This window comes from Equus quagga, chromosome 1 (assembly GCF_021613505.1).
Source record: "Equus quagga isolate Etosha38 chromosome 1, UCLA_HA_Equagga_1.0, whole genome shotgun sequence".
Taxonomy (NCBI): domain Eukaryota; kingdom Metazoa; phylum Chordata; class Mammalia; order Perissodactyla; family Equidae; genus Equus; species Equus quagga.
Window position 1 is genome coordinate 77,392,248 of NC_060267.1, and position 23,744 is coordinate 77,415,991.

At 43.8% G+C, this 23,744-nt stretch overlaps 1 protein-coding gene across 4 annotated transcripts in view; it reads right to left on the reverse strand.

The window, feature by feature from the left end:
• The window catches only part of TNC (tenascin C), a 90,924-nt gene that overhangs the window by 25,965 nt on the left and 41,215 nt on the right, over positions 1 to 23,744 (reverse strand). The window contains exons 10-18 of one of the 4 annotated variants that reach the window (XM_046658119.1): positions 23,340 to 23,603; positions 15,011 to 15,283; positions 14,192 to 14,464; positions 13,309 to 13,581; positions 10,574 to 10,846; positions 8,024 to 8,296; positions 6,479 to 6,751; positions 3,801 to 4,076; positions 282 to 554 (exon numbers count right to left, since the gene is read on the reverse strand). In XM_046658119.1, coding sequence (XP_046514075.1) covers positions 282 to 554; positions 3,801 to 4,076; positions 6,479 to 6,751; positions 8,024 to 8,296; positions 10,574 to 10,846; positions 13,309 to 13,581; positions 14,192 to 14,464; positions 15,011 to 15,283; positions 23,340 to 23,603 — 2,451 coding nt within the window. The remainder of the gene's footprint in view (positions 1 to 281; positions 555 to 3,800; positions 4,077 to 6,478; positions 6,752 to 8,023; positions 8,297 to 10,573; positions 10,847 to 13,308; positions 13,582 to 14,191; positions 14,465 to 15,010; positions 15,284 to 23,339; positions 23,604 to 23,744) is intronic. The other 3 variants (XM_046658128.1, XM_046658138.1, XM_046658148.1) reach the window with 3 other exon arrangements.

Sequence of the window (23,744 nt, forward strand, 5' to 3'; positions counted from 1 at the left end):
GTGGAGTAAGCACACAAGAGCAATGGACAAGACATGGTCTAGAAGATTTGGGACACGAAGTGGAAACATTTCGACCTTCTCATTTCTGGAGCGGGAGAAGGGCGTGCTCATTAGAGACATAAGACAAGGGAAAGTGTTGAAGGGAACATAAAAGAATAAGCCACATCGATGGATTAAGTAGAGAACATGGACAGGGATATTAAAACCATGGTGATCTGGTAGATGAATTACATGGAAGGGAACCAGGAAGAGGAGAAAATGGCTCACTTGAATCAAAATACCTGTAACAATCTCAGCCCTCAAGGGCTTGGTTTGGTGCCCTTGGGTGAAGCCAGAGACCATAACCTCATAGCCAATGCCAGTTATGAGGCCTCTGAGCTCCAGCTTCCGCTGGGTTCCTGAAAGTGTGAATTCCTGGGGATCCAGCAGCTTCCCAGAATCCACCACCGTTACTAGGAAGCTGTCAAAGGCATTCTCCGATGCCATCCAGGAAACTGTGAACCCGTAGGGATTAATGTCGGAAATTGTTAGGTTTTCCAGAAGGGGCAGGGCCTCTGAAAGAAGGGAGGGATGAAAATAACTCAGGTTAGCAGCACTGACTCTTCTGGGATAGCACAAGTCTCCACGAACGCTGATAGATACCCAATCAATCATTAAATGTGTGATAGGCTCAGAAATGAATATTTAGTAAGAGCTTACTTGATGCCAAACAACATTATCTTGTGTAAATCTCTTAACAAGCCTATGAGATAGATATTATTCCCATTATACAGGTAAGAAAATTGAGCTTCACAGGATTGGTTGACTTGACCAAAGCCACAGAGCTAGCATGTCATAGAGCAAGGTTTTTAGCTGAGTCTCACTCCAAAGGCCATGAATTTTCCCCTATAAAATTGGATATCTTGTGTTGGGTTTGGACCACTTTCTCTACTTCCCACTGTCTTCTGGTCTTGAAGGGAAACAGCTTTTTTCTTTTTTTTGAAAACATGTTTCTTTTTGCTACACTTCTTATGTTTCTATTTCCTTCTAGTTCACATTTTGAATCCTGTTGATTAGACCAATTAGTGACATATATTCTCGTAAGCTGAGATAAAGGGAAGAGGTAAGACTTTTCATGCATCAAAGTTAACAAGTTAAGGTTATGGCCCAGGAAGAGCCATAAGAATTTACTGATTCTTTTGCTATTTATTTTCCTGGATAAAGTTAGGAGTTAAAGACAGGTCTGAATCTTTAGTAAATTCTGAGGTCATCATTTGTTCATTCATTAACCAAACATCTATATCTCAGGCACTCTTATTTCTTAGGTGCCAAGGGATCTTTCCATGCATCGGGATTCCCCAAAAATGTGAGCTTATATCAGCTAAGTTTCTGTCAATACTTCCCAATTGACAGGGCTTTATGTCCATTATCTTATGGCATCTTCACAAGAACACCGTAAAGTACATATAGCTACCTACTCTCTCATCCCCATGACATCTAAAGAAACAGAGAGATAAATGGCTTACCCAACATCACATAGCTACTAGGTACCTAGCTGGGATACAACCCAGAGCATCTGACTCCAAGTGCAATGTTCTTTCCACACCCTATGCCAACGTCTAATTATTCAACCCCATCAGTGCTGGCAATTTCTGAGACATGAGCAGGATTAGTGGAGAATGTCCAGCATCTCCCCTCAAGTAAGACAAAACACACTAATGGTGAATGTATTTCTTTTTTATCGGAGGGGCATGGGGTTGGGAATTCCACGGCCAAAACTGCTGGAGCTGCATAGACTTTACAGCCTTCTTTTCCATTGCAGCTAAATGGAAACTTCCAAAGAGATAAACGACCTTACACAATGTCCAGAGTTTAATCCACAGGATGTAAAGAAAAATATTTTAAAAAGAAGTGTTTGGTGACTGAATGAACAAGTGAACAAATGCCCTCATCCCCTAAGCAAAGATTTAAGTTTTCGTTGTAGCTTGGACTTCCTGTACTTATTTTGAAACACTTGGTGTTTATTTTGAGACTTTTTTTTTTTTACCATGTAAAGACCTTCCCCAAACCATAACTCTATCAAAGGTAAAGAGGAAATCACATATATTGTGCAAACAGGCTTCCTTGTCTGCAAGACAAGAGTCTCAAATGCTGCTGCAGAGTTTTGTTTAGAGAAGTGGAGTTGCTCTTTGATACCTGGCCTCTTTGCACCTCCATGCCATCAAAGCAAAGGAATTCCGATGAAAAAGAGTGCATTCAGGCTAATTAGTCAATTAAGGGCTTGTTATTTACAGTCTCTCATGTTCAGTTTTTTTTTCCTCTTTTTTGAATATGCTTCTTTTAAAACGCAGAAGCTTTTCGCTTCAAGGATTAGCGGAGACAATGCTGTAACCGCATCCAGGATTCCCAAGATCAGCTCTCCCAGCATCCCTTTCCTCTCTTTGTTCTGTGGGGGATCAGGCAAGAGGCTACAAGTAAAGGCCTGATGGGATCTGCGGCTGGCCATTCCTCCCCTTCTGGGCAAAGAGATTCTCGAGTCCTGGCTCCCTCCTCCCTTCCCCCAATGCTCCACTAAGGAATTATCTTGTTCTGCATTTGAAGACTCTCTGAATGATTGAGTTCACATTACATAACTGGACAGGAAATCTAAACACTTTTGATCTCATGTTAAAACACGTCCAATGTTCTCTTAAAAATAATCAAAAAGCCATGATTGCATAGGTCTATTGTTTCTATCTAGGCTTGTTGCTTATTTTTAAGAACACCACTTTCCTCATACTGTTGGAAGACCGCAGAAAGGCCCCAGCCTCTGTAAAATGCTTACTGGCTGCCAGGCAGTTAAATTTCATCATATCCACTTAATGCCTGTGACAAGGCTGCCAGAGGTACCTGTGGGTATCCTTTCTTCATACATAAGAAAATTGGGGTTCAGAGCAGTTAAGAACCAGACAAGGTTATACAGCTAAAAAGATGCGGGAGAGGGTTAGAAACCACTCAGGCTTGATCTCAAAATCTTGGCCTTCTAGGACTCCATGCTGCCTCCAATCAAATATTTAATTGAACTTATTAATATATCTTATTTACAGCAATTTAGACCCTGGGAAAGGCCTGGTTTAATGTGAGAATCAGACAGCAAAGTCAGTCTCCTGAAAATTATCGTTAGTGGGAGGCAAGGGACTTCTAAATATTTTCTGAGGTTTTTCAGGCTAGAGATTTGGTAAATCAACACCATTTGCAGCCTTTGCCACTGATTTAGGATAATCTCAGGAGAGAAAATAGAAAACCATTTCTTTATGTAATTCAAGGAGAAGTTAGAAGTCAAGTGTAATGGATGGGTAAGGTTTTAAACTTGGGACTTCTCTGCTATCCTAGGTTGAACCTTCATCTGTCGTAGATGTTAATTTTCAGAAGAAGTATTTTTTACAAGAAAAAGATAAATTACTATATTTCTGGGACAGGTCGTTTATGGACTGCCTTACCTAGCATGATTTACGGACAAAATTCCTGCCCTAGGCCTTTGTTAACTTAGAACTCACTCTTTAGCCAGAATCTCCAAACTCTGGCTCAGACAGCCTATATAACTGGGCGTGAAAATCCTAGGAAGCTTTATACAACTGTTGAGTACACCGCCTCCATTTCCTAGGAGTGGCTGTGAAAGACCCCTCTTTGCAGTAGTCTCTGCTCTCTTTTCACTTGGAGGTTTATATAAGGAGTGAATAATGTATTTTGGATTGAATTTCCCTTTAGAATGCCTATCACCTTTTTCCCCTTACCTCGTCTCAGAATTCTAAACAGACAAGTGAGAACCTTTGAATGAGTACCTGTCACGACAAAGGCAGTGAGGGGTCTGCTGGGGTCCCCAGCCCAGGTGGTCCCTGTCACACTAACATCATAGCCAGTGTTCTCCACCAAGCCGGTGACGTGAGCATGCTGTGCATCTCCTGAGACTGTGAATTGCTGTGACTCATGGAGCGACTGAGAATCACTAACATTGATAACAATCTTTGCAAAAGGCCCAGCTCGAGTGGTCCATGACACGTTGAAGCTGTCAGGAGTAATATTGCTAAGGATTAGTATGCCCAACTGTGGCTCTGGCTCTGAAGGAGAAGGAACATGGGCAGAGAGAAAAAGAGAGATATTATTAGAAGAAGCTGTGGACTTTTCCAGAATGTAGCCACAGAACATGAAAGTATCAATCCCTCCAAACATTTGCAGAAAGGTAGTATATTAGGCTGTGTCTACACCTGCATTGATTATATTCCTAGAGAATATACTGCTTTATCTGCAGAGGTGAATTTGTTTTCTTTTTAACTATAGACATGACCATTTACTAGCTATGTATGAAGAAAAGTGGACAAGCCATTAGAGTGGTAGGTAGGATTAAAGTAAAGAGTATTTAGGCTGTATTTTCGAAGGTTTGTAGTGGAGTGCTGAGTCAGATGTTCCAAGAAAAGACAGCTTCATGGTGAAACACTGAATATTATATCTTACCCTAGAGATTCACAAAGCATGCTAGCAGGCTCTGAAATGCTAGTTCTGTAAAGAAACCTATTTAATTTAGTTTAGCCCAGCATTTCATTGACTTATGGATCAATGGGCACCTTTTCTAAGGAATATCCTTCGAACATCTCAAGGAGCTGGTGTTCCACTGAGCATGCCTTAGAAAATGCTACTTTGCAGTTTCCTTATTTAGTCTTCTTTTGATCTATTTGGATTGTAGACATTAAAGGCTGACATCCATACAAGAGAAATTCTCCATAGTATTTACCCACCATGGGAAAACCTACCTCTCAGCCTAAATACCGTCAAGGTGAAAATGGCTTTCATTAACAAATGCCTGGTGCATGCAAAAGGTAAAGGAAAGCCTGAAGTTAGGCATTGCATTTTCTGATTAGGAAAATTCTCTTATTGGATAATTTGGAAAGATGGATGGTTCCGATGAGGTTAAGTTTCTCTTGTCCCTTAAAGTCTAGACAATTAGTGATAAGAGCAATTCCTTTTTAATGTGGGGGGCCTGTACTATTAGTTTAAATGGGCATGTACATGGTCTGGCCTCCTAAATGTGCATTTATCAAATAATACGAACATTAAAATAAGTTCAACTCAGACTGTATTTTAGAGAGAGGCAACAGTCCTGGAAGACTGAGGTACTAGGACCGGGATTTAGGGTTGGGAGGAAGCAAACTATTACTTCCAGGGACTTGGGAGTTGTCTTGCTGGAACTCCAGCATTTGGAGGAAAGAAGGATAAACTTTAACTGGACAACCACACAGCATACTCAATGCCATTAAACCTCTAAGGACAAAAAGGATCCGGCTCAGAAGCAGAACATAGCTGTAGGTAATGGCAAAGGAGTTCCTACTTAGCAATTAGTTTGAGAAGCTAATGATGCGATCATTTTCAGCCACAGCACTGGCAAATTACCTCACCAAAGTAATAATGGGACTCTGTTTGCCCTCTATTTTGTTGTGGAAGCAATCTCCTGAATTAAGAATGATTGTTAGGATTTTTCTCATGCTACCAGACAGAGATTGGCAGTGCCAACACCTTCACCATGCAGAATAAGACCAAGGTCCTCAAGGTCAGCTTTACCTCCAGCTGTCTCCCAAAAGGTTCAACCAAGCTGAAAAGTGAGATGCAAGAAAGAACTCAGAAAGAGAATGGTACTTAGGGGCGGTCAGTGTTCCATGCAAGCTAGGGGCATTTTTCTCTCATCACTTCTAAGCTTTTGACACAATTCCTTGACACGCTGTTCTGCTCCCAGGAAAGACACACATTTTCAAAAATTTAGTGCTCTGAATGTTCACCACACACACTAAGATTTGGACAAGATGATGGAGGAAAGGAAGACCCCGACATGTTGTGACAGACATCAGTGGTTGACAAAACATGCTTGATAGAGTCAATGTCAAAAAGAGCAGTCTGTTTGTAGGGAATGCAAGCAAAAAAAAAAAAAAAAAATCTCCAGAACAAGATGAGACCACTGGGTCCTCTCATGTGGTTCTTGGGGTGTGTTTTAGGATCATTTCTCTGCATGCTACTGGCATCACTTTTCAAATCTTGGTGGAGAGAAAGAGAATGTAGAACATCCTGACCAAGGAAGCAAAAATGGCATGCATAGACCTCTTTGAATATGACGCAGGCAAACTTTGATTAGAAAGACCACAGGCAGATGATAATGGGTGGAAATGGAAATGATTACTCAAGATCAAATGAAAGGATGGTTTAGAAATTCAACCAAAGTAAGTCAGGTTAACTCTATACAAACAAGCAGAGCAGCTCCAGATGTGAATGGATATTTAGGAAAAGGAGGTTGGCATTGAACTTCCTTAATTTGGGGTGAGAGTATTTAAAGTTTTAAACTCTGATTTGAGTGGCCCTATCAAATTTGAGAAGGATGCAGAGGAACTAGGAGGATGAAAAATGGTAGCGGGTGACCTTTTGGAATGTTCCTCAGAGAAAGATCAATGAAGAGTGAAGAACTCATCATGGGAAATACCTGTGGTTGCTTGGACCATCAGGGTCTGAGCACGCTGCCCGCCAATCAGCCCATGAAGGTGGGCAGTGTAATTAGAAGATGCTTTGAGGTTGGTGATGACCGAGCTGCGAGATGCTGCAGGCACAGAATGTACCACCGTCTCCTGGGGGTGGTCAGAATTCCTAACTTCTATAAGAAAGCTATCAAAGGCAGACTCCTGAGCTTCCCACGAGATGGACACACTACCCCAGGTCACGTTTGAGACAGTGAGGTGGCTAAGGAGAGGTTCGGCTACTAAAGCAAGAAGAAAAAAATATGAAAGCGTGTCAATGTAAAATACTATTATAAGGTCAACATCAAAACACATAAGACTAAATCTGTAAAGTTTTAGACTTTACCCTCTGGTAAAGGAACTTGTCCTTTGTTGAAAACCAATTTGAGCCATGAGAAACAAATATATATGGTGGACTAATTTGGCACACTTTAATCTGGCTGAGACGAGAAGGAGCTAATGCTGGCTCTCTGCCTTTTCTGTGGACCACCCTGACAACAATTTGTAGTCTCATGTAGAATGAGGACAGATTATCTCTCAATCATGCATGACTGAAATGATGGGTAATTTTGATACTACCATGTCAACTGTTTTCTTGAATTCTCCAGAATATGAGATGGTGCACTATAAGAAGAAATTCTCCTGTGTTTATTGCACAAGTAACTTTTTTTTCCGTTTGTGATGTCTTACTTTATCTGTCAAAAGAAGGCATTGTCCTAAATGTGCTAAGAATGCTGTTTGGAACAGCGAAGCCTCTCTTTTCTAAATTCACAGAGAGCTCTTTTTTGCTGCAGACCACAGAGCATCTCCCTTAGTATGTATGTCACAGAGACCATGAATTTAAAGTGCGAGTAATTTATGCTTTCACTAACCAAGCTCTTTGTTTAAACACAACTATTTTACTTTTACTTTTGCCATCTACCATTCACTGTTCTGGTCATGTTGTGGTCTTTTCTCCTAGAAGTGGCATTGGAATTAGGGTGACCCGGATGGCAGGGCTTCCTCCTGTATTCCTCTGATGAGTAATGCCTGCTCTTTCTCATCACTGTCCCAGTTGAAAAAAAAAATAACATCACTAACACAATTTCACTAAATCATTGGGCTATTTGGGTATTAGGAAGCCAAAGGCACTAGGAAGACAAAGACACTAGTATAACACAAAATAAAAATTTTAAGACCTCTTTGACATCTTTCTAAATCAAGGACAATGCTCAATATGGCTTTTCAGTTACTGAAGGGGAGAATTCTTTCCTGCAGATTCTATATGACAATCTAGACCAAACTATATTTTATGCTGCAAATATGTCCTGGTCAGTGATAAATCAGGCAAAGGGCTTAATGGAAGTCCACCAATTGGGCTGCTGCTGGAAGAGAGTTACGTTAAAGAGGCTCCAGCCTAGCATCACGGAAGAGTTAACGCACTGTGGCTTGCGCTTCAATGGGCGAGGAGTGGCTTCATCCTGCAAAGAAGACTCTGGAGAAAGGGTGTTAGAAGTGGGAGAATGCACATATACCTGTGGTGGCTGTGGCACTGATGGTTTTGGTCCGGATGCTGGGAGCAAGTCCCGAGAGGTAGATAATAAAATCGTTACTAGGGCGGAGCCCTGAGATGTGGGCAGTTCGTTCAGCACCAGAGACGTTATATTCCATCGTCTCCAGGAACCTATTGGAATCAATAATTTCAATGGTAAAGGTCTCGAAGGCCCCATCAGTAGCTGTCCAGGAGAGATTGAAGCTCTCAGGAGTTATGGCGGAAACATTTAAGTTTCCAATTTCAGGTTCTCCGGCTGAAAAAGGAGGGGTAGGAGAGAAGAAACAAAGAAATTTCAGTTAATCGGTTGGCTTGTGTTTTAAGATTGAGGTTATTAATAGGACCATAGCTGAGCAGAAAGATCTAATAGTTCAGGGTTATGGTGAAATGAAGCAGTGTTACCAGTCAGTGCCAATGGGAGAGAAAAAGGGGGTTTGTTAAAAGAAGAATAGAAAAAGGAAGGCAGGGTAGTTAGATTTCCCTGCTCTGGAGCTGCCACACATAGTCAGGCTGGTTGAGATCCTGCGTGTGAGAAGACGTGCTGAAGGATGGCAGCAGGAACTGTGCCTGAGTCCAGATGCTTCCAGGAGCCCTACTTCGGGGATGCTGGCCATCAGTCAAAAGATATGAGTGCTGGCAGCTTCCAGTCTCTTGAATTGTACTCAGGAGACCGACATTACTTGGCTTCCTCCTGCAGTCATCCTTTGCTTTGAGGGAACTCCCATCTATTCAAATGAAGACTAAATAATTCTGACGGAATTATCCTCCCAAGGTGGTACCTTGAAGCTTCTGATTTTGTGACTTAAAGGGAAGTGGTGACTTGTCAGTGTCATTCTTGGTATTTTTGTCATATTTCTGACAAGGGCCAGCCATTTTCATATTCTGCTAAAATAGCTTGTCCTCTCTTAATTGCTTCTATGTGGGCCAAGAAGGCTAGTATTGAGCTGAGCCAAGACAAGGCAGTCAGGGAACCCTATTCAGCCAAGAAATAACCTTTTATCTTGGAGACGGTCCTACAGTGTTTTTCTGAGCAAGAGGATGAAAACATGCAGAGAGCAGGCAGAAGCAAGCTGTGAAAAACTAGTGCTGTCTCTCTAGCAAGGAAGAAGGCCTTCCCATCTCAACAGATTTGGTGAAACATAGATCAGACGGAATTAGGGCCCTTCCCCCCACAGACCAACTCATCAGAAGCAAGAATATTGCTATCATTAAAAAGGAAAAAAGCACATAAAAACACTAAAAACACCCAAGCCACAAGATCTACAGAAAAGATCACAAGTGGCAAATGATTTCTCTGCCTACTGGGAAGGGATGGTTTGTGGGTGTCAAGTGAAAAAGCCCTGGGTGCATCGAGCCTCAGCTGCAATTTTTAGGCATTCTGGGGTCACCACTCACGCAGCAGAGCGTATGCTGTACGTTTATCTCAGCAAGAGTTACTGAAATGATTGAGGCTAAAATAGGAAGCTATGCTTTTGCTAGAATCAACCAGGAGAGACAGGTTTGCATGAATGTTTAGTTGCAATAATTATCTAAAAACGGGGCAAATATATGCAAAACCAAACAACACAGCCTCCACTGAGCTTCAAACCAATGGAGGCACATAGGAAGATGAGCAATGGGAAACAGCGTTGGGGAAGGCTGCTCACTTTAGCTGGCTCAGGGGGAAACACTGGCTGCCTTGTCACTGGGGCAGAATCATGAGTAAACTATAATGTACCCTCCTGGGTCTGGGCTGGGAGTGTGCCATCCAAAGGCCAACACTCCAGGGAGCAACTCTTGATGAAGAGAGCGAAAAGGGCATCAGATCTTCGACATTTGCAGCCTAGGACATTCTTGCTTCAAATGCTGCTGTGTGTACTTCCGCTAATAAATGGCTTTTTCTTCGGTCCTGTCTCCATCATAATTGTGTGATTTTTTTTTCCTTTCTGGTCTAGCTAATTTGATGTTCTAACAATGACTCAGTATCTGAGAGAATTGCCCGGAGGAGGGTAATTCAATTCTCTTATTATACTCAGTGCCTTTTAAAGAAACATTTAAATTAAAACATTTCTTTTAAATGCAAGAACCACAGTGCCCATGAGGGATTTGGGATAGTGAAGCACCATTTTCCAACTAGCAAAAAAGACTCTCTAAAGTAAATAATCTGTGCTCCACCAGAATGCACACATGGGAAGGGTCAGCTTGTAGTTATATCCAAGCCCTGGAGAAGAGAATTAAAACCATCAGACTGTGTCTTCTGAAACAGAAAGCCATCATTCAAAAGGGATAAAGTTGTAGGATGGGGCCGGTAAAGTCTGGGAGAGGCTGGAGGCTGGAGGTCAGAAAAGGCAACATCTTCATCCTTCATTCTCGAGATGGCAAAGGCATCTGGACCAAGGCACAGCCCATAGGGAGGTGTTTGAGCATGCACAGCCAGCAGCTAAGGGGAGCAAGGAAGGCATTCTGATGTGGAGAGAAGCTGACTCCCCTTACAATCTCTTGGAGAGAAAGCAGGGAACCCTGGGGGAGAGAATTGACAGGGAGCAGAAGGTACCTGTGAAGGCCTCAGCAGACAGCACTGGTGTTTTATAGCCCCGGATCACCCCATAGATGGTAACTCTGTAAGGGGTGGCAGCCTTGAGGCCCGGGACTTCCACTGCCCTCAGGCTGCCGGGCACCGTGAGGTTCTGAGCCGCCTCCACCCTGTTGACCTCCTGCACCTGTATGACAAAGAGCTCATAGGCCTGGTCAGCTGCGGTCCAGTTGAGTTTGAGGCCATCCCAGCCAGCCTCGGTCACGACTAAGTCTCCCAGCTCAGGGAGCTCCTCTGAAGAAGGACAGAGAGGTACTGGTCAGTTCTGCAAACCAAAAACGAGGAAACCAAAAGTCCCACAGCCCACCTCTAGGGAAGAAAGAAAGGGGCGAGAGAATTGTGCGTGCGTGTGTGTGTCATTCTTGGTCTCTGGAAATTTCCAGTTTGAACTGCGGTAACCTGGCCACAGCTTTCCCCAAGAATTGAAAATGATCGGAAAGGGAACATCTGCATTGTTCATCCTTGAAATGGCAGTGCCATCAGGATCACTGCACAACCCACCGGGAAGTCTCTGAGCATGCACGGCCAGAACGCAAAGGGCAACTGGAAAACGTGGGATCGTGGGTCAGAGTAAGGGAAGTGGGACTGGTTCAAAATGCACGCTTGGGAAGCAGCTGGGTCTTAGTTAGAATTCCAACCCTGATATTTGCTAGCTGTGTAATCTTGGGCATGTCACCCAGCTCATCTGTGAGCCTCACTCTCCTCCATTTAAGAGCTGACAGCACCATTTCATTGGATTGCATGATGATGGAACAATACTATTTATAAACCTCTGAGCATCATACCTGACACATAGTGAGTGCCTGATAAGTGGCAGCCTAACATATATATCCCTGTTGAGATGTTTGCCCTTGTAACTTCTCCATCATATTGGAGAGAATTACCTGCTCCATTTGGTTACTTGACATCGGAGAGGTCATCTCACTGCTGGCTGCATGCTCTCTGACTGCATTTATAAAGCATATGCTGTCTCAGATTGGCACAAGCCCGATGTTTTATCTCTGGACTTTTCTCGGCTTAAAGGTTTTATACCAGATCCTTGGCTTGATTCTTTCCCTCCCCCATCTTCTGCCAGTACTTTGTGTCTGAATGAAGGATGGCTACATCACGGAGCAAGGCCGTTTGCATGAGGCAAGTGCCCACTTTTAATTAAAAGTGATTATGTTTTGCTCAATAAATGGTGCAGAGCAGGGCCCACTATTTATTTTTCTACAATGTAGGAAGGAAATTTAAAGTAGTTATTATTGCTGATTTAGAAAGTTTGGCTTCTAGACATGGAAAAACCCACTGCTTAGTGGAATGCTGCGCAGGGTTAAATGCAGTCTTTCAGACTCTCTTTTTAAGGCTGAAGTGGCCATGGATTTGAAATTAGAGAAGAAAATATCTGCAGAGATTTTAGCCAGAAAAGGTGTGAGGGACTTGTTCTCAGGCATCCCAGGGTTCGGTGCCCTGTGAGAGTCTGGGCAAGCCAGCCTTTCAGAGGAGCTGTATGCAGACCATGTTTCACTTAGCGCTTTCGTGGAAGAACTGGGCTGGGGACGTGGGTGCAGGCAGCCCCCTCCTTCCTCAGCTCACCACGAAATGCTGTTCATTTATGTCATTTAGTGGAGTTCCCTGTAAAATTTCATGTGCAAAAGGAGTTCTAAAAAGGAGCTGCTAAAAACAGAAGTTCAAAAACTACAGATGTAGACCATTAGCATCTTGCATCCAGATCACGTATGTCTCAATGTCCCCATTTGCTCTTGAAGATATTCCAGGAAACACAGGACAACAATAATCTGGCCAATTTAGGTGAACTACAAAGAAACCTTTCCTATTTTTGGAACTATGTGTAGTTTCTAGCAAGGACCAAATTTATTTGGTGTATACAAGGAGCAAAACAATTTGTCTGAATTAGGTTTGCGGGAGGCATTGGAGAAGGTATGGGCTTAGGGCCCAGCATAAAAACCCTATTACCAAAATTCTGGCCCATTTGCTCACAGCCTCCTTTAAAGCTCTTTCTAGAAACCTCATGAACAGCACAGTTTTCTATCACAGATGGAGCAGCATATTTTCAGAGGACAAATTGAGATGAATTGTTTTTCCTCCCCAAATGGAATGCAAAACATTGAAGTCAAATGTGGCTGTCCTTTCTTGGCAGCGTCCTTGCCTTGAGTGTCCGTTAAGGGGAGAGTGAGTTGGATACTTTCAGCAGATGACTAATTCATTTCAAAGGTTATTCTGTGGAAATTTGACTACAAGTTGGATGGCGATTAGTGAGGCCACTCATGATAAGATTTCTGTAGAAAGTTCTGACCTGATGCTTGTGCCACAGCCTACCTGTTGATGCTATTTTTGTTACAACGTGTTGCTATCTGATCAATTTAGCTGTCTGCGGTTCAATATGTACTATAGGTTGGGCGATTTGCTAACCACTTGCATTCACCATCTCGTTTACTGCTCATGACAGTGTTCTGAGCTGGGGTATGATCTCTGATTGGAAGATGAGTAAAGAAGGCTCAGAGATGCCAAATGACACACCCAAGAATATTCAGCCAGTGAGGTGGAATTCCAACCCAGACATTCCTCAGTTAGAGCCAGTGTTCAAGCTGCGTGCCTGCAACATTGAGATAGAGCGCTGCCATATAGAGAACTTTCTCTACTCCAAAGACAGACTGGCTCAAGTACTTCCCTGGTCTGGGAGGAGGGTCATATACCTGTGATGACCTCGACAGCAAGGGGTCGAGTGCGGCGGCCCCTGACCTTGCCGTGCAGGGTGACTGTGTAAGGGGTCCCAGCCCTGAGGTCTGGGATTTCCACGGAGCGCAGGCTGCCAGGAACTGTGAGACTGTGAGCTTCTTTGGCCTGGTCAGCCTCTTGGACCTCAATGACAAACTGCTCATAGATCTCATCTGGGGTGGTCCAGTCCAGTCTGAGGGCATCCCAGCTAACCTCGGTCACTGTGAGGTTTCCCAGATCTGGAACCTCCTCTGCATAAGGACACAGAGTTGCTGAGTTACTAAAAAAGGCGATTGCATGCATGCTGGGATTCAGGTGAGGTGGCGTCTTGGCCAAGGATGGGATGAGTTGTCTGGTTAGTGTTGATTACAGATGCGTGATTTATGGCGGGTATTGAGCACACTCTTATTGTTGGCACTAAAGCCAGGGTTTTTCTATTCAACCTTTGGGAATGAAAGCTAGTTCTAGGAATTGTTCATAACCTCCATTCTTGACATACAAATGGGGCTTTGGGGAGTCCTTTGGTGTATTCTTAAAATGAGCTCAGACCAATTCTTTTTTCCATTTGCAAATTGTGCTTTCCAACTTCTTAGATATTATGTCTGAAACTTGCTTTGAAAGAAAAGTCACCTCTCACTTTTGTCAAGGAAGAATAGGTGGAATTTTCCATGGAATTGGCTACCATGCCATGTCTAGGACTTTGCCAAATAAGGGATGTGACATTTGGATGGACACAGGGGTGATGTACCGGTATTCTCCCAAGGTGCTAGGGGATGAACCCAGTTTAGAGAGGGAAGAGCTTTGATCCCCCATGAGTAGTGACAATGGGGGGAAGCAGATTAGTGAACTAGTGCAATATACCTGTCAAGACTTCAACAGACAGAGGGGCTGTGCTGAAGTCTCGAGTGACCCCGCGGATGGTGATGCTATAACGAGTGGATGCTTTGAGCCCAGGCAAGTCCACGGACCTCAGTCCTCCTGGGACTGTGAGGTTCTGGGCTGCCTCTACTCTGTCAGTCTCCTGCACTTGAATGAGAAACTGTTCATAGGCTCCTTCCGGAGCGGTCCAGTTGAGCTTGAGGGCATCCCAGCCCAGCTTGGACACCGTGACCTCTCCCAAATTGGGACTTTCCCCTGGAGAAGGACAAAGAACGAGTTTAATGATCAATTCATGCACCCAGACCCAGGGCATCTTTAACACAAGAACAGGCTTTACATTACTTAAAAAAATGTGACTTTCTTTAGATAAACATGCAGCCTTCCTGAATTTGAGAAATAGAGCAAAGAGGGTGAGATATAGGAAAATATTTATCTTATTTTATTAAGGAATTGCCTTAACCTCCAGTAGAGAAGGAAATTAATTTGGGGGTTGATTTTTTCCTTTTGAGTATAATGCCAGGGGCGAGCCTGTTGGTGAAGCTAAATGTTGCCGCCATTGGGGCTATGTATACAGTCCCCAGGCTGGGCTCTGCAGAACTCCAAAGGGCCTTGCTCACATGGGGTGCAGCGTGAAAACTGCCCGTGGAGCTGTGTAGCCTGATGGCTTCCCATTATTACACACCATAGCGGCTATAACTTGGGGCCAAATGAGTCCATTCAAAAGTGAGCTGTGTCTGATTATCTTCGGGCAGTTTCCTGTTAGGAGAAAAAACAGAAGCTAGAAAGAAAGGTAAGAGGTACCTGTGGAGGCCTCAGCAGACAGCACTGGTGTTCTATGGCCCCGGATCACCCCGTAGATGGTAACTCTATAAGGGGTGGCGGCCTTGAGGCCCGGGACTTCCACTGCCCTCAGGCTGCCGGGCACCGTGAGGTTCTGAGCTGCCTCCACCCTGTTGACCTCCTGCACCTGTATGACAAAGTGCTCATAGGCCTGGTCAGCTGCGGTCCAGTTGAGTTTGAGGCCATCCCAGCCAACCTTGGTCACCGTGAGGTTTTCCAGTTCAGGGGTGTGGTCTGAATAATGACAGAGACGGGGTCAGTTAAACCATTCCTCAAAACACTTTCCTTCTGGGAGCCCAGAAATGGCAAACTGGCTGCCAGTGCTAAAGGACCACGGGGGCCTGAGTGCCATGTTTCACTCACCGCATCCCTCAGTGGTGCTGTTGCCAAAACACACCGACTGAAAAATCAATAGAAGCCTGATTTCACCATATTGCGTATTTGGATTTGTCTTTTGGAAAAGGTATTTTCCTATTGACCAGTGTCCTGTGGATTTAGAAAACCCCACATGTCTATGTTCGTAATGCTCTGGGCTTCAGTTTCCATTTTGGAAAGTGTCTGTCATCGTAAAGATGAGATCATGAGGAACAGCCTTGGGCTATTCTCCTCATTCTTGGTCTGAGCTGTCGAGCCTTCGGTATTTTGAGAAAATTGGCTTCTCTTAGATCCCCTTCTTTCTCATGCTTTCTCAGTGTCCTCTGGAAGGTCTGTGTTATGGTCTCTTTATGTTGGGATTTTTGTCAGTTTCCGGGGCTCAAATCAGTTTATATAAACCACTTCAGAAGGATCAGGCATAAATTACACAGTACAAGCAAGGCTGAACTAAGGAAGGCGATGGGTCTTTGCAAAACTGTCCCTTATTGGACAAAAAGAAACACTGGCACTGGGAGAGACAGAGCTTATTGAGCTCAATTAAAATTGAGTGCGCCATCTTCATTCATCTCTTAAACGCGCAAAGTACCGTCAAAACACTTGTCTGAACATGCCTTCAAGGTGATCACTTGGCCAGGGCTGAGCTTAAGTGGACTTTGCATGACCTAGGAAGAAGGGATTTTCTCTGGAAACGGATCTTGTAAACAACAGAGGAAGAACCGTCTTGAGTTTATTTAAAATAACAAATTGTTTTTCTTTTCATGCCTCACATTGGCTGCTAATTTTAAATGAGCCCTATGTGTCCATTAAAGCAGGCTTCTCATTTGAAAATCTTTACTTATAATTGGACTGAAGATATCTTTCAGAGGGGACAATGTTTCTTTCCAAGAATTTATTTAATTCAGACTTTTCTAAGTTCTGGGGAACGTTCCTTCCTAATTGCTTCATATCGGCAAAGCATACACTCCTTCAAATCCTATTTGTTCTAGAACAGGGTTCAGAAAAATATGATCTGAGGGTCAAATCTGGCCTGCTGCCTATTTTGGTAACGAGCTTAGCTGAGCTAACAACAGCTTTTATAATTTTAAATGCTTGGGGAAAAAATCTAAACAAGAATAATTCATGACATAGGAAAATATCTGAAATTCAAATTTTTGTGTCATAGATAAAGTTTTATAGGAACACAGCCATGCTTGTTCATTTACCTATTATTGATGGCAGCTTTTGGGCTGCTAAGGCACAGTGGAGTAGTTGTGACAGAAACCATATGGCCTGGAAAGTCTAAAATATCTACTGTCTGGCCCTTTGCAGAAAACGTTTGTGATAGCTGATCTTGAATACTTTCTGTGTAGTTCATTTAACCCAAATTCACGTCCTAAATCTCACACCCAAAGTCCCATAGCAGTTTTTAACGATACAAACATGGTCTCAATGAGAAAGAGAGGACCCCAAACTCAAAGTGATGTATCTAGTTTTGGGGAAAGAAAGGGAGAATCAGGCATTCTTAAACCCCTGGCCTTTGTGAGGCCAGGAGCAGTGCTCCAGATATAACAATTGTCTCCTTGACTTTGGGATTTAAACACAACTAAACTCAAGAGCGTGTCCTTTTCAAACATTCCAGCAGTCCTCGTGCATCAAGAGATGCAGGACAAAAGCCAATTGAAGAAAATCTGTGAAGTAAAGGAAATTGATCCTAAGGCCCATAGACTCCCTGTCTTATCCCACTTTCCTGTTTTTTTTCCTCCTACTGTCAAAACTGCTTGTCAGGAACTTAGCTGACATTGATGACTTTCCCTTTTATACGAATTAAATTCACTGTCTTTCCTCTCCATGTAACCGCCTTTTAAGTTATCTCTCTAATTCTGACATAAAACATATTTTTTTTCCATGAAAGAAATTTCAGGTACCAGGTTGTAAAAGATGCGAGGAGAGTTAACTGGGGCAGAGAGGAGGTGATGACGGATTGTCTATTAAGATGTTGCAGTAAAGATGGAGAGAGGAGGGGAGGGGATCCACATTGGAACGTCTCTTTCTGTTGAGAACCATCTTTGCTCTTTGAATCAGCTTTTTTTTTTTAATTTGAGGAAGATTAGCCCTGAGCTAACATTTGCCACCAATCCTCCTCTTTTTGCTGAGGAAGACTGGCGCTGAGTTAACATCCGTGCCCATCTTCCTCTACTTTATATGTAGGATGCTTACCACAGCATGGCTTGACAAGTGATGCCATGTTCTCAGCTGGGATCTGAAACAGCGAACCCCGGGCCATGGAAGCAGAACGTGAGAACTTAACCACTGAGCCACTAGGCTGGCCCCTGAATCAGCTTTTTTATATGCCCCTGATAGTATTATACAACATCCCTCACATCCTGTATCATCTGGTCATAGAGTTGACAGAGTAATTTTCATATAATGTTGTGTCGCTCAGTAAATAGTAATAATCATGGTAATGATCCTTCCATCCAAAATTTTGGCTATTTTTCCACTCTTGGGGGGAGGCAAATAAAGAAAGAGCATCAGTTTATACTTAGTGAGCAGTGCTGTGATGGTTTCTGTAGTGGGTGATTGCTGCCCCACCCAAACCGCTTCATTAAACAAATGCTAGTCAGATAAGTAAAAGGTATACCTCCAAGGAAAAAAAAATCAGTAGATAAATTAAAGGGGGAAGGATAGGAATTATGAAAAGAGAAGGAATAATAGGAATACAATACAGCAGACGATAGTTGAGGTGAGGACCAACAGGTTCCACATAAATGCAGACTTTACATCTCAACAGCCAAGGACATGCTTGTGGGCTTCCTGCCCCAGAAGCCCAGCGTTTCCGTTGTATAGTTCCACACTGAATTTCTTGGCATTTCTTTATGAAAAGGCTATTGTCTTTTTCTTACAGCTGTGCACTGGCAGCTACCCTCTGAACAATGTCAGTGGGCCTGGGAAATCAGAATTTCGAAATCCCGTTTCTGTGCTCATGGTGGGTTGACCAGCTGGCCTGGAGGAATTTCTGGCTGTGCCAACTTTAAATCTTTAGATTTCCACCACCTTGTAGACAGGAATGACCAAGGGCCGGCTGATGAGGAATCCACTTTTAGTGCTCACTGATGAGAGAGAGTGATTTTCCCACAGCAGAGGGATAGCCAAATTCAAGCAAAGGACCCCAAAGCGTAGCTTAAATTGCTGTGATCTCATCTTGTAAAGTTAAGGTAATTGAAATTAAAAGCCTTGCCTGCCTTAAAACTTTTCAATGACTCTAACACTTCCAAGTATGAAGCCCAAGCCCATCAGCATGATAATCACTGCCCTCTGAGGATGGTCGCGATGACGTCTCTAACCTCACATCCTTCTGTTCTCCTGCTCCCTCATACAGCAGAACTGGACAACTTGTATTTCACTAATATAAAGTTTCTCCTGTGTTTGAGCTTCTCACATGCTGTTCCTCCTGCTAGAAATGTCATTACTCCCTTCTGCACTCACCCAGCCACTTTTCCTTTTTCAGGGCTCAGCCAAGCCTCTTCCCCAAGGGCCTCTCTGACACCCTTCATTCTCTTTGCTCAGGTCTGGAATGGCTATTTGCCCCTGTTCTCCTGTCCCCCCCCCCCCCCCCCCCAAAACAGGCTAGTTGCATTCTTATAATTTTGGTTCTGGTTCTCTCTTTCTCATCGCAATGTGCATCATTGCTTGAGAGGCAGGATGTATCTTTCTGTTCTGTATACCAGCATGGCCTGACCCATTAGCAGGTATGAAATAAATATTTGTAGGATGGATAAATATTTGAATAAATTTCAGTTTGCTCCTTGAGAAAAAAAAAGGTAAATCAGAGAAGAAGGTTCTTATTACTTGTAGCTGTGGCTAAAAACAAACTTCCACCTTTCTGCTTCCCAAACCCATGAGAATTCCTGGCGGATCACTGTTGAGTCCCACGCTGGTTTGGAAGGATGCTTGGCCTTGTATTTCTACACATCCTCCCTGCTTTGTGTCCTTTACTCCCACAACAAATTCATGGCCTTCACTTTAAGGAAGGTTTCGTTGAGTTCATCAGAGTACAAACACAGGGGGTCGAGAAGGGGGAGATACTGGCACATACTAATTTTGTTCACTGCTAACAAAAATAGTTCCTGCTCTCTTTCCTTCCTTTCTCTCTTTCCTTTCTTTATCCTTCCTACGCTTTCTCCCTCCCTCCCTTCCTTCTTTCCTTCTTTTTCTATCCAGAGTAAGCTTAATCGAAGACCCCAAGAGAGTGACTTCCCTTCCCTTAATCCTTAAAGGAGAGAATTTGGGTCATTAATGCAGAGGTGGAAGGAAAAGGCCAGAGGATACAATGGAAATACAGCCTTGGAGTGGCTGGGGTCCCCAAATGCTCATGAAGCACTTGTCATGTGCTTGGCTATGTTCAAAGCACTGGAGATGCACTATGGATGAGGCCCTGGATAAAGGAGACAGAGTCCTTACATGTTGATGGGTAGTGAGAGGCAGGCCATAGATAAATAAGCCAGCTACTGAATAATATCAGGCCAGAGAAGTGGCAATGAGGAACTCTGGAGCAGCATGAAGGGGTAAATCAGGGTGGGGGCATCATTTTAGATTGGTGGCCAGAGAAGTCTTTTGAGACATCCCTTGGGCTGAGTGAAATGAGGGAGATGTCATGTGAAGTACTTGGAGAAGAGTGGTATCTAGGAAGCAGGAATAGCATGTGCAAAGGTCCCAAGGCAGGACCAGACCTGGCATACTTGAGAAACAGTGAGGAGGCTAGAGGGATCATGGTGAAATGAGCAAGGGGACAAGTGGTGGGAGCTAGGTCAGAGAGATGGGAAGGGCCAGATTCCATAGGGCCGTGTAGTCTGTGTAGGGCCTTGGCTTTTATTTCAGGTGTGATGGGCAGCTAGGTCATGCACACTTTTAATTTGATGCCACACCAAGGAAAAGGCTTGTACTTTGGCTCAATTCCATGGCTAGATCCCTGGAATTCCATGGGAAAAATGCTTTGGGGCAGCCAATTCTGCATCTTCTCCATAAAACCCACAGACAACGAGTGGCACTTTGCAGACTTCTGCTATTAAGAATCTCGTGATGCAGAACTGGGAGCCCTGTTCTTCTGAGGTTTGAACCTAAAGTCCTTTGACATTTTAGGACTCATAGCCACATGGTACATTCTCCCAAGAGCGCTCACATTTCCTGTTTCTCTTTTCTTCCCGTGTGTTTAGCCAGGCCAGGTGCCTGGACTGCCCCCTCTTCACATATTCCATAACACACTCCTGTTTGCCTCTTATGTGTCTGTCCAAAAGCTTTCTCCTGTTTTAAGACTTTCTTGATGCCCAGAGGCATCCTGTGCTCTCATTGCGCCCTCCGCACACCCAATTATAGCGAGTGGAGACCTGTGTTGGGGTCTGTCAGTCTGTTTACCAGAAAGCGAATTCCTTGGAAGCACAGATCTGTCTTAATTGGTCTAGTATCCCCAGAACTTAGCATGAAGCATGGCTGTATATACTATTGACTGAGGAAATGTAGGAGACGTGGAAAGAGAATTCAGGAGAAGGAAAGAAACGTCCACCCCACTTTTAATAAAGTAAAATAGTTCTATGGAGAAAGCCATAGAGAGAAATATTCTGGAGGCAATGGGGAAGGGTCACTGAAAGGGACTTTGCACATTTTTCCTGTAATGAAGAAAGTCTTTAAATATACAACGCGATGTCTTTGAAACAGCTTTAAGGAGGCCTGGCTGGGGCAACAAAACCACTGAGCCATTGAGATGCCAAAACTGGGCTCTCAGTCAGAGACAAAGTAATTCCAGTTTGTGGTTCGCTTTCATCTCCTTGAGCTGCTGAGGCCTGGGGCTTCCTTACTGGAGACAAGAGATAACCGGGCTATAGCCAGAGGGTAAAATGATTGTGTGGAGATGGGGGGCTGTCTGATACAGCATTTGTCAAACTGAAGGGAAAGTGAAAAGGGAGAGAGAGAGAAAAGAAGAAGAAGCTGGAGGAGGAGGAGGGGGAGGGGGAGGAGGAGGAGGGGGAGGGGGAGGAGGAGGGGGGAGGGGGATGGGGGAAGAGGGGGAGGAGGAGGGGGAGGGAGAAGGAGACAGGGAAGGGGGACGAATTCCCTCTCTTTTGTTTTTCTGATTCATTTGTTGTCCCTTGATACCTTACAACAAGCTCATGTTTATAAAGCTGAAACATTCAGATCTCTACCATAGATTTATTTCTTCCTGGTCCTCTTCTGCCCTCCCTCACCTATGACTAAGCTACCCCTCCAGAGCATCCTTGATGATCATTTCATAGCTGGGTGGGAAGCAGGCCATGCAGTCAATAGAATTGACCACCTGAGCTCACTTCTGACTCTGAAGAGGTTGCTCTTTGTCTATCAAATATCCTTTCTCTCTCTCTTCCTTTCAAAAAAACCACAATTTTATGTGGGCAGCAATGTGCTCAGCCAGAAGACTACCTTTCCTAGACTTACTTATAGCTAGGAGTGACCAATGAAATGTGAGCAGAAGTCATTAGTGAGGTTTCCAGAAAGACTCATCTAGGAGGTACTCCTTTTTGGTTTCAGTTTTTCCTCCTTCATGCTGCCTAGAACACAGATGTGAAGGCTGTACTGCAGCAGCCATATTGTGACATGGAGGTGACTTTGAGAGTGGAAGTCAGGGACTAAGAATGGTGGGACAAAAAGACAGAAGGAGCCTGAGTCCCTGATAATTTGGAAATGCTGTGCCATCCCTGAACCACCTAACCTCAGATGTATTCGATGAGAGAGGAAACCAACTTCCACCTTGCTTAAGTGACTGTTACTTGAGATTTCTGCTATATGCAGGTGAAGGTATTCATAAATGACAAAGACTCTTCGAGGCATTTACAAATTTGCCCATCATTACAACTCCTTTTCTGCATATCCAGAGTCAGCTGGAGTAACATTGCTGCCATGACACGTTCTCTGGCTGCTCCTGATTTCCCCAATCATTCTGTTTCCTTGATTAAATTTCATCTAACATTCTGAATATTGAGTCTTCCCCAAGGATTGTGAGCAGGAGCACACGAGTCAAAATAACAGTGCTAAGTACGTGATTGACTTTCCCCTCAAAGATCAGCACATTACAATGCATTCAGTGGGTTCTCAACAAATACTCATGAGTTAAATTGAAACTAAAGACTATTACTTGTCAAACCGTGAAGCATTAACATTTTTCACCTATATCTCTTGAATATTTGGGGGCCAAAATGAAAATGTGCATATTGTTCATGTAGGAAGAACTGATTTTTTTTCTGATTGGTTTTTTTGATTTAGCTATTTAGGAAACATGGCAGCAGGTATCTAGAACAGAATCATTGGGCTTGAAGGGAGACTTGAGGTCAGGATTAAGCTGTCATGGAAAAACGAAGTCCGCCTCTTAATGACTAAGAGAAAAGAGAAGATGAGAAGGGCTCTGTAGAAGTTCCAAGGACCATATGCAACTTTTCTGACAACCTTAGAGGAAAGCAAAAGACCTGGAATAAAATCATTTAATGGGAAATCACCAAAGCATTACTACCAACTTCTTGGTCATCTTGAAAAGAAATAAAATGCAAAGTAAATTAATTGTTAGGCTCAAGAGGGGGAAAAAGAACAAGAAACAATTTAAAAGGCTCTGTGAAAGGCAGAAAATTTAAAAAAAAGAAAACAAAGACAAACACAGTCTGATGCTTTGAGTTCTTCTAGGAAGAAATATTTCAAAACCACTATCGATTGCCCAGCAAGAGAAATTCACTGGATCAGTTGACAAGAGGAAAAGAAGAGTGAGTAGCTCTTTCAGAGGAGAATTGAGAGGATTCATGAGTAGAGAAAGTCATATGTCTTTCCAACTGGTTTTCTCAGATGAAGACAACCTGGCTGACGGGTCCGCAGGCCTCAGAGTCAACAGAGGGTCTGCAGGGAGCTCAGAGGCTGGCCTCACCTGTGGATGCCGTTACACGTGCAGGCTTGCTCTTGTGTCTGCCCTTCTCTGAGGTGAGGAGGATGGGGTATTCCTGTCCAGGTTCCAGACCTCTCAGGACATAGGAGGTGGTGGCTTTGGGAAGCCGCACCTCCACTGGCTGGCCAGAGGGAAGGCTGTAGTTGAGGCGGTAATGGTCAAACTTGGCCGATGGAGTTCTCCACACCAGAGTCAGGCTGGAGTCCGCAGTTTCAGAAACCCGAAGGTCCTTGGGCGCGTCCAGGTCTGGGAGGAAAACAGAGTGATAAGCTTTCCTCTTTAGGCTGCAAGGCAGGGCTACTTCCGGAGCTGGAAGCTGGCTCTGGGCTACCGTCCTAGCTCCGCTGCACAGGGGATGTGTGGCTCCACGTGATTCAACCACCCGAG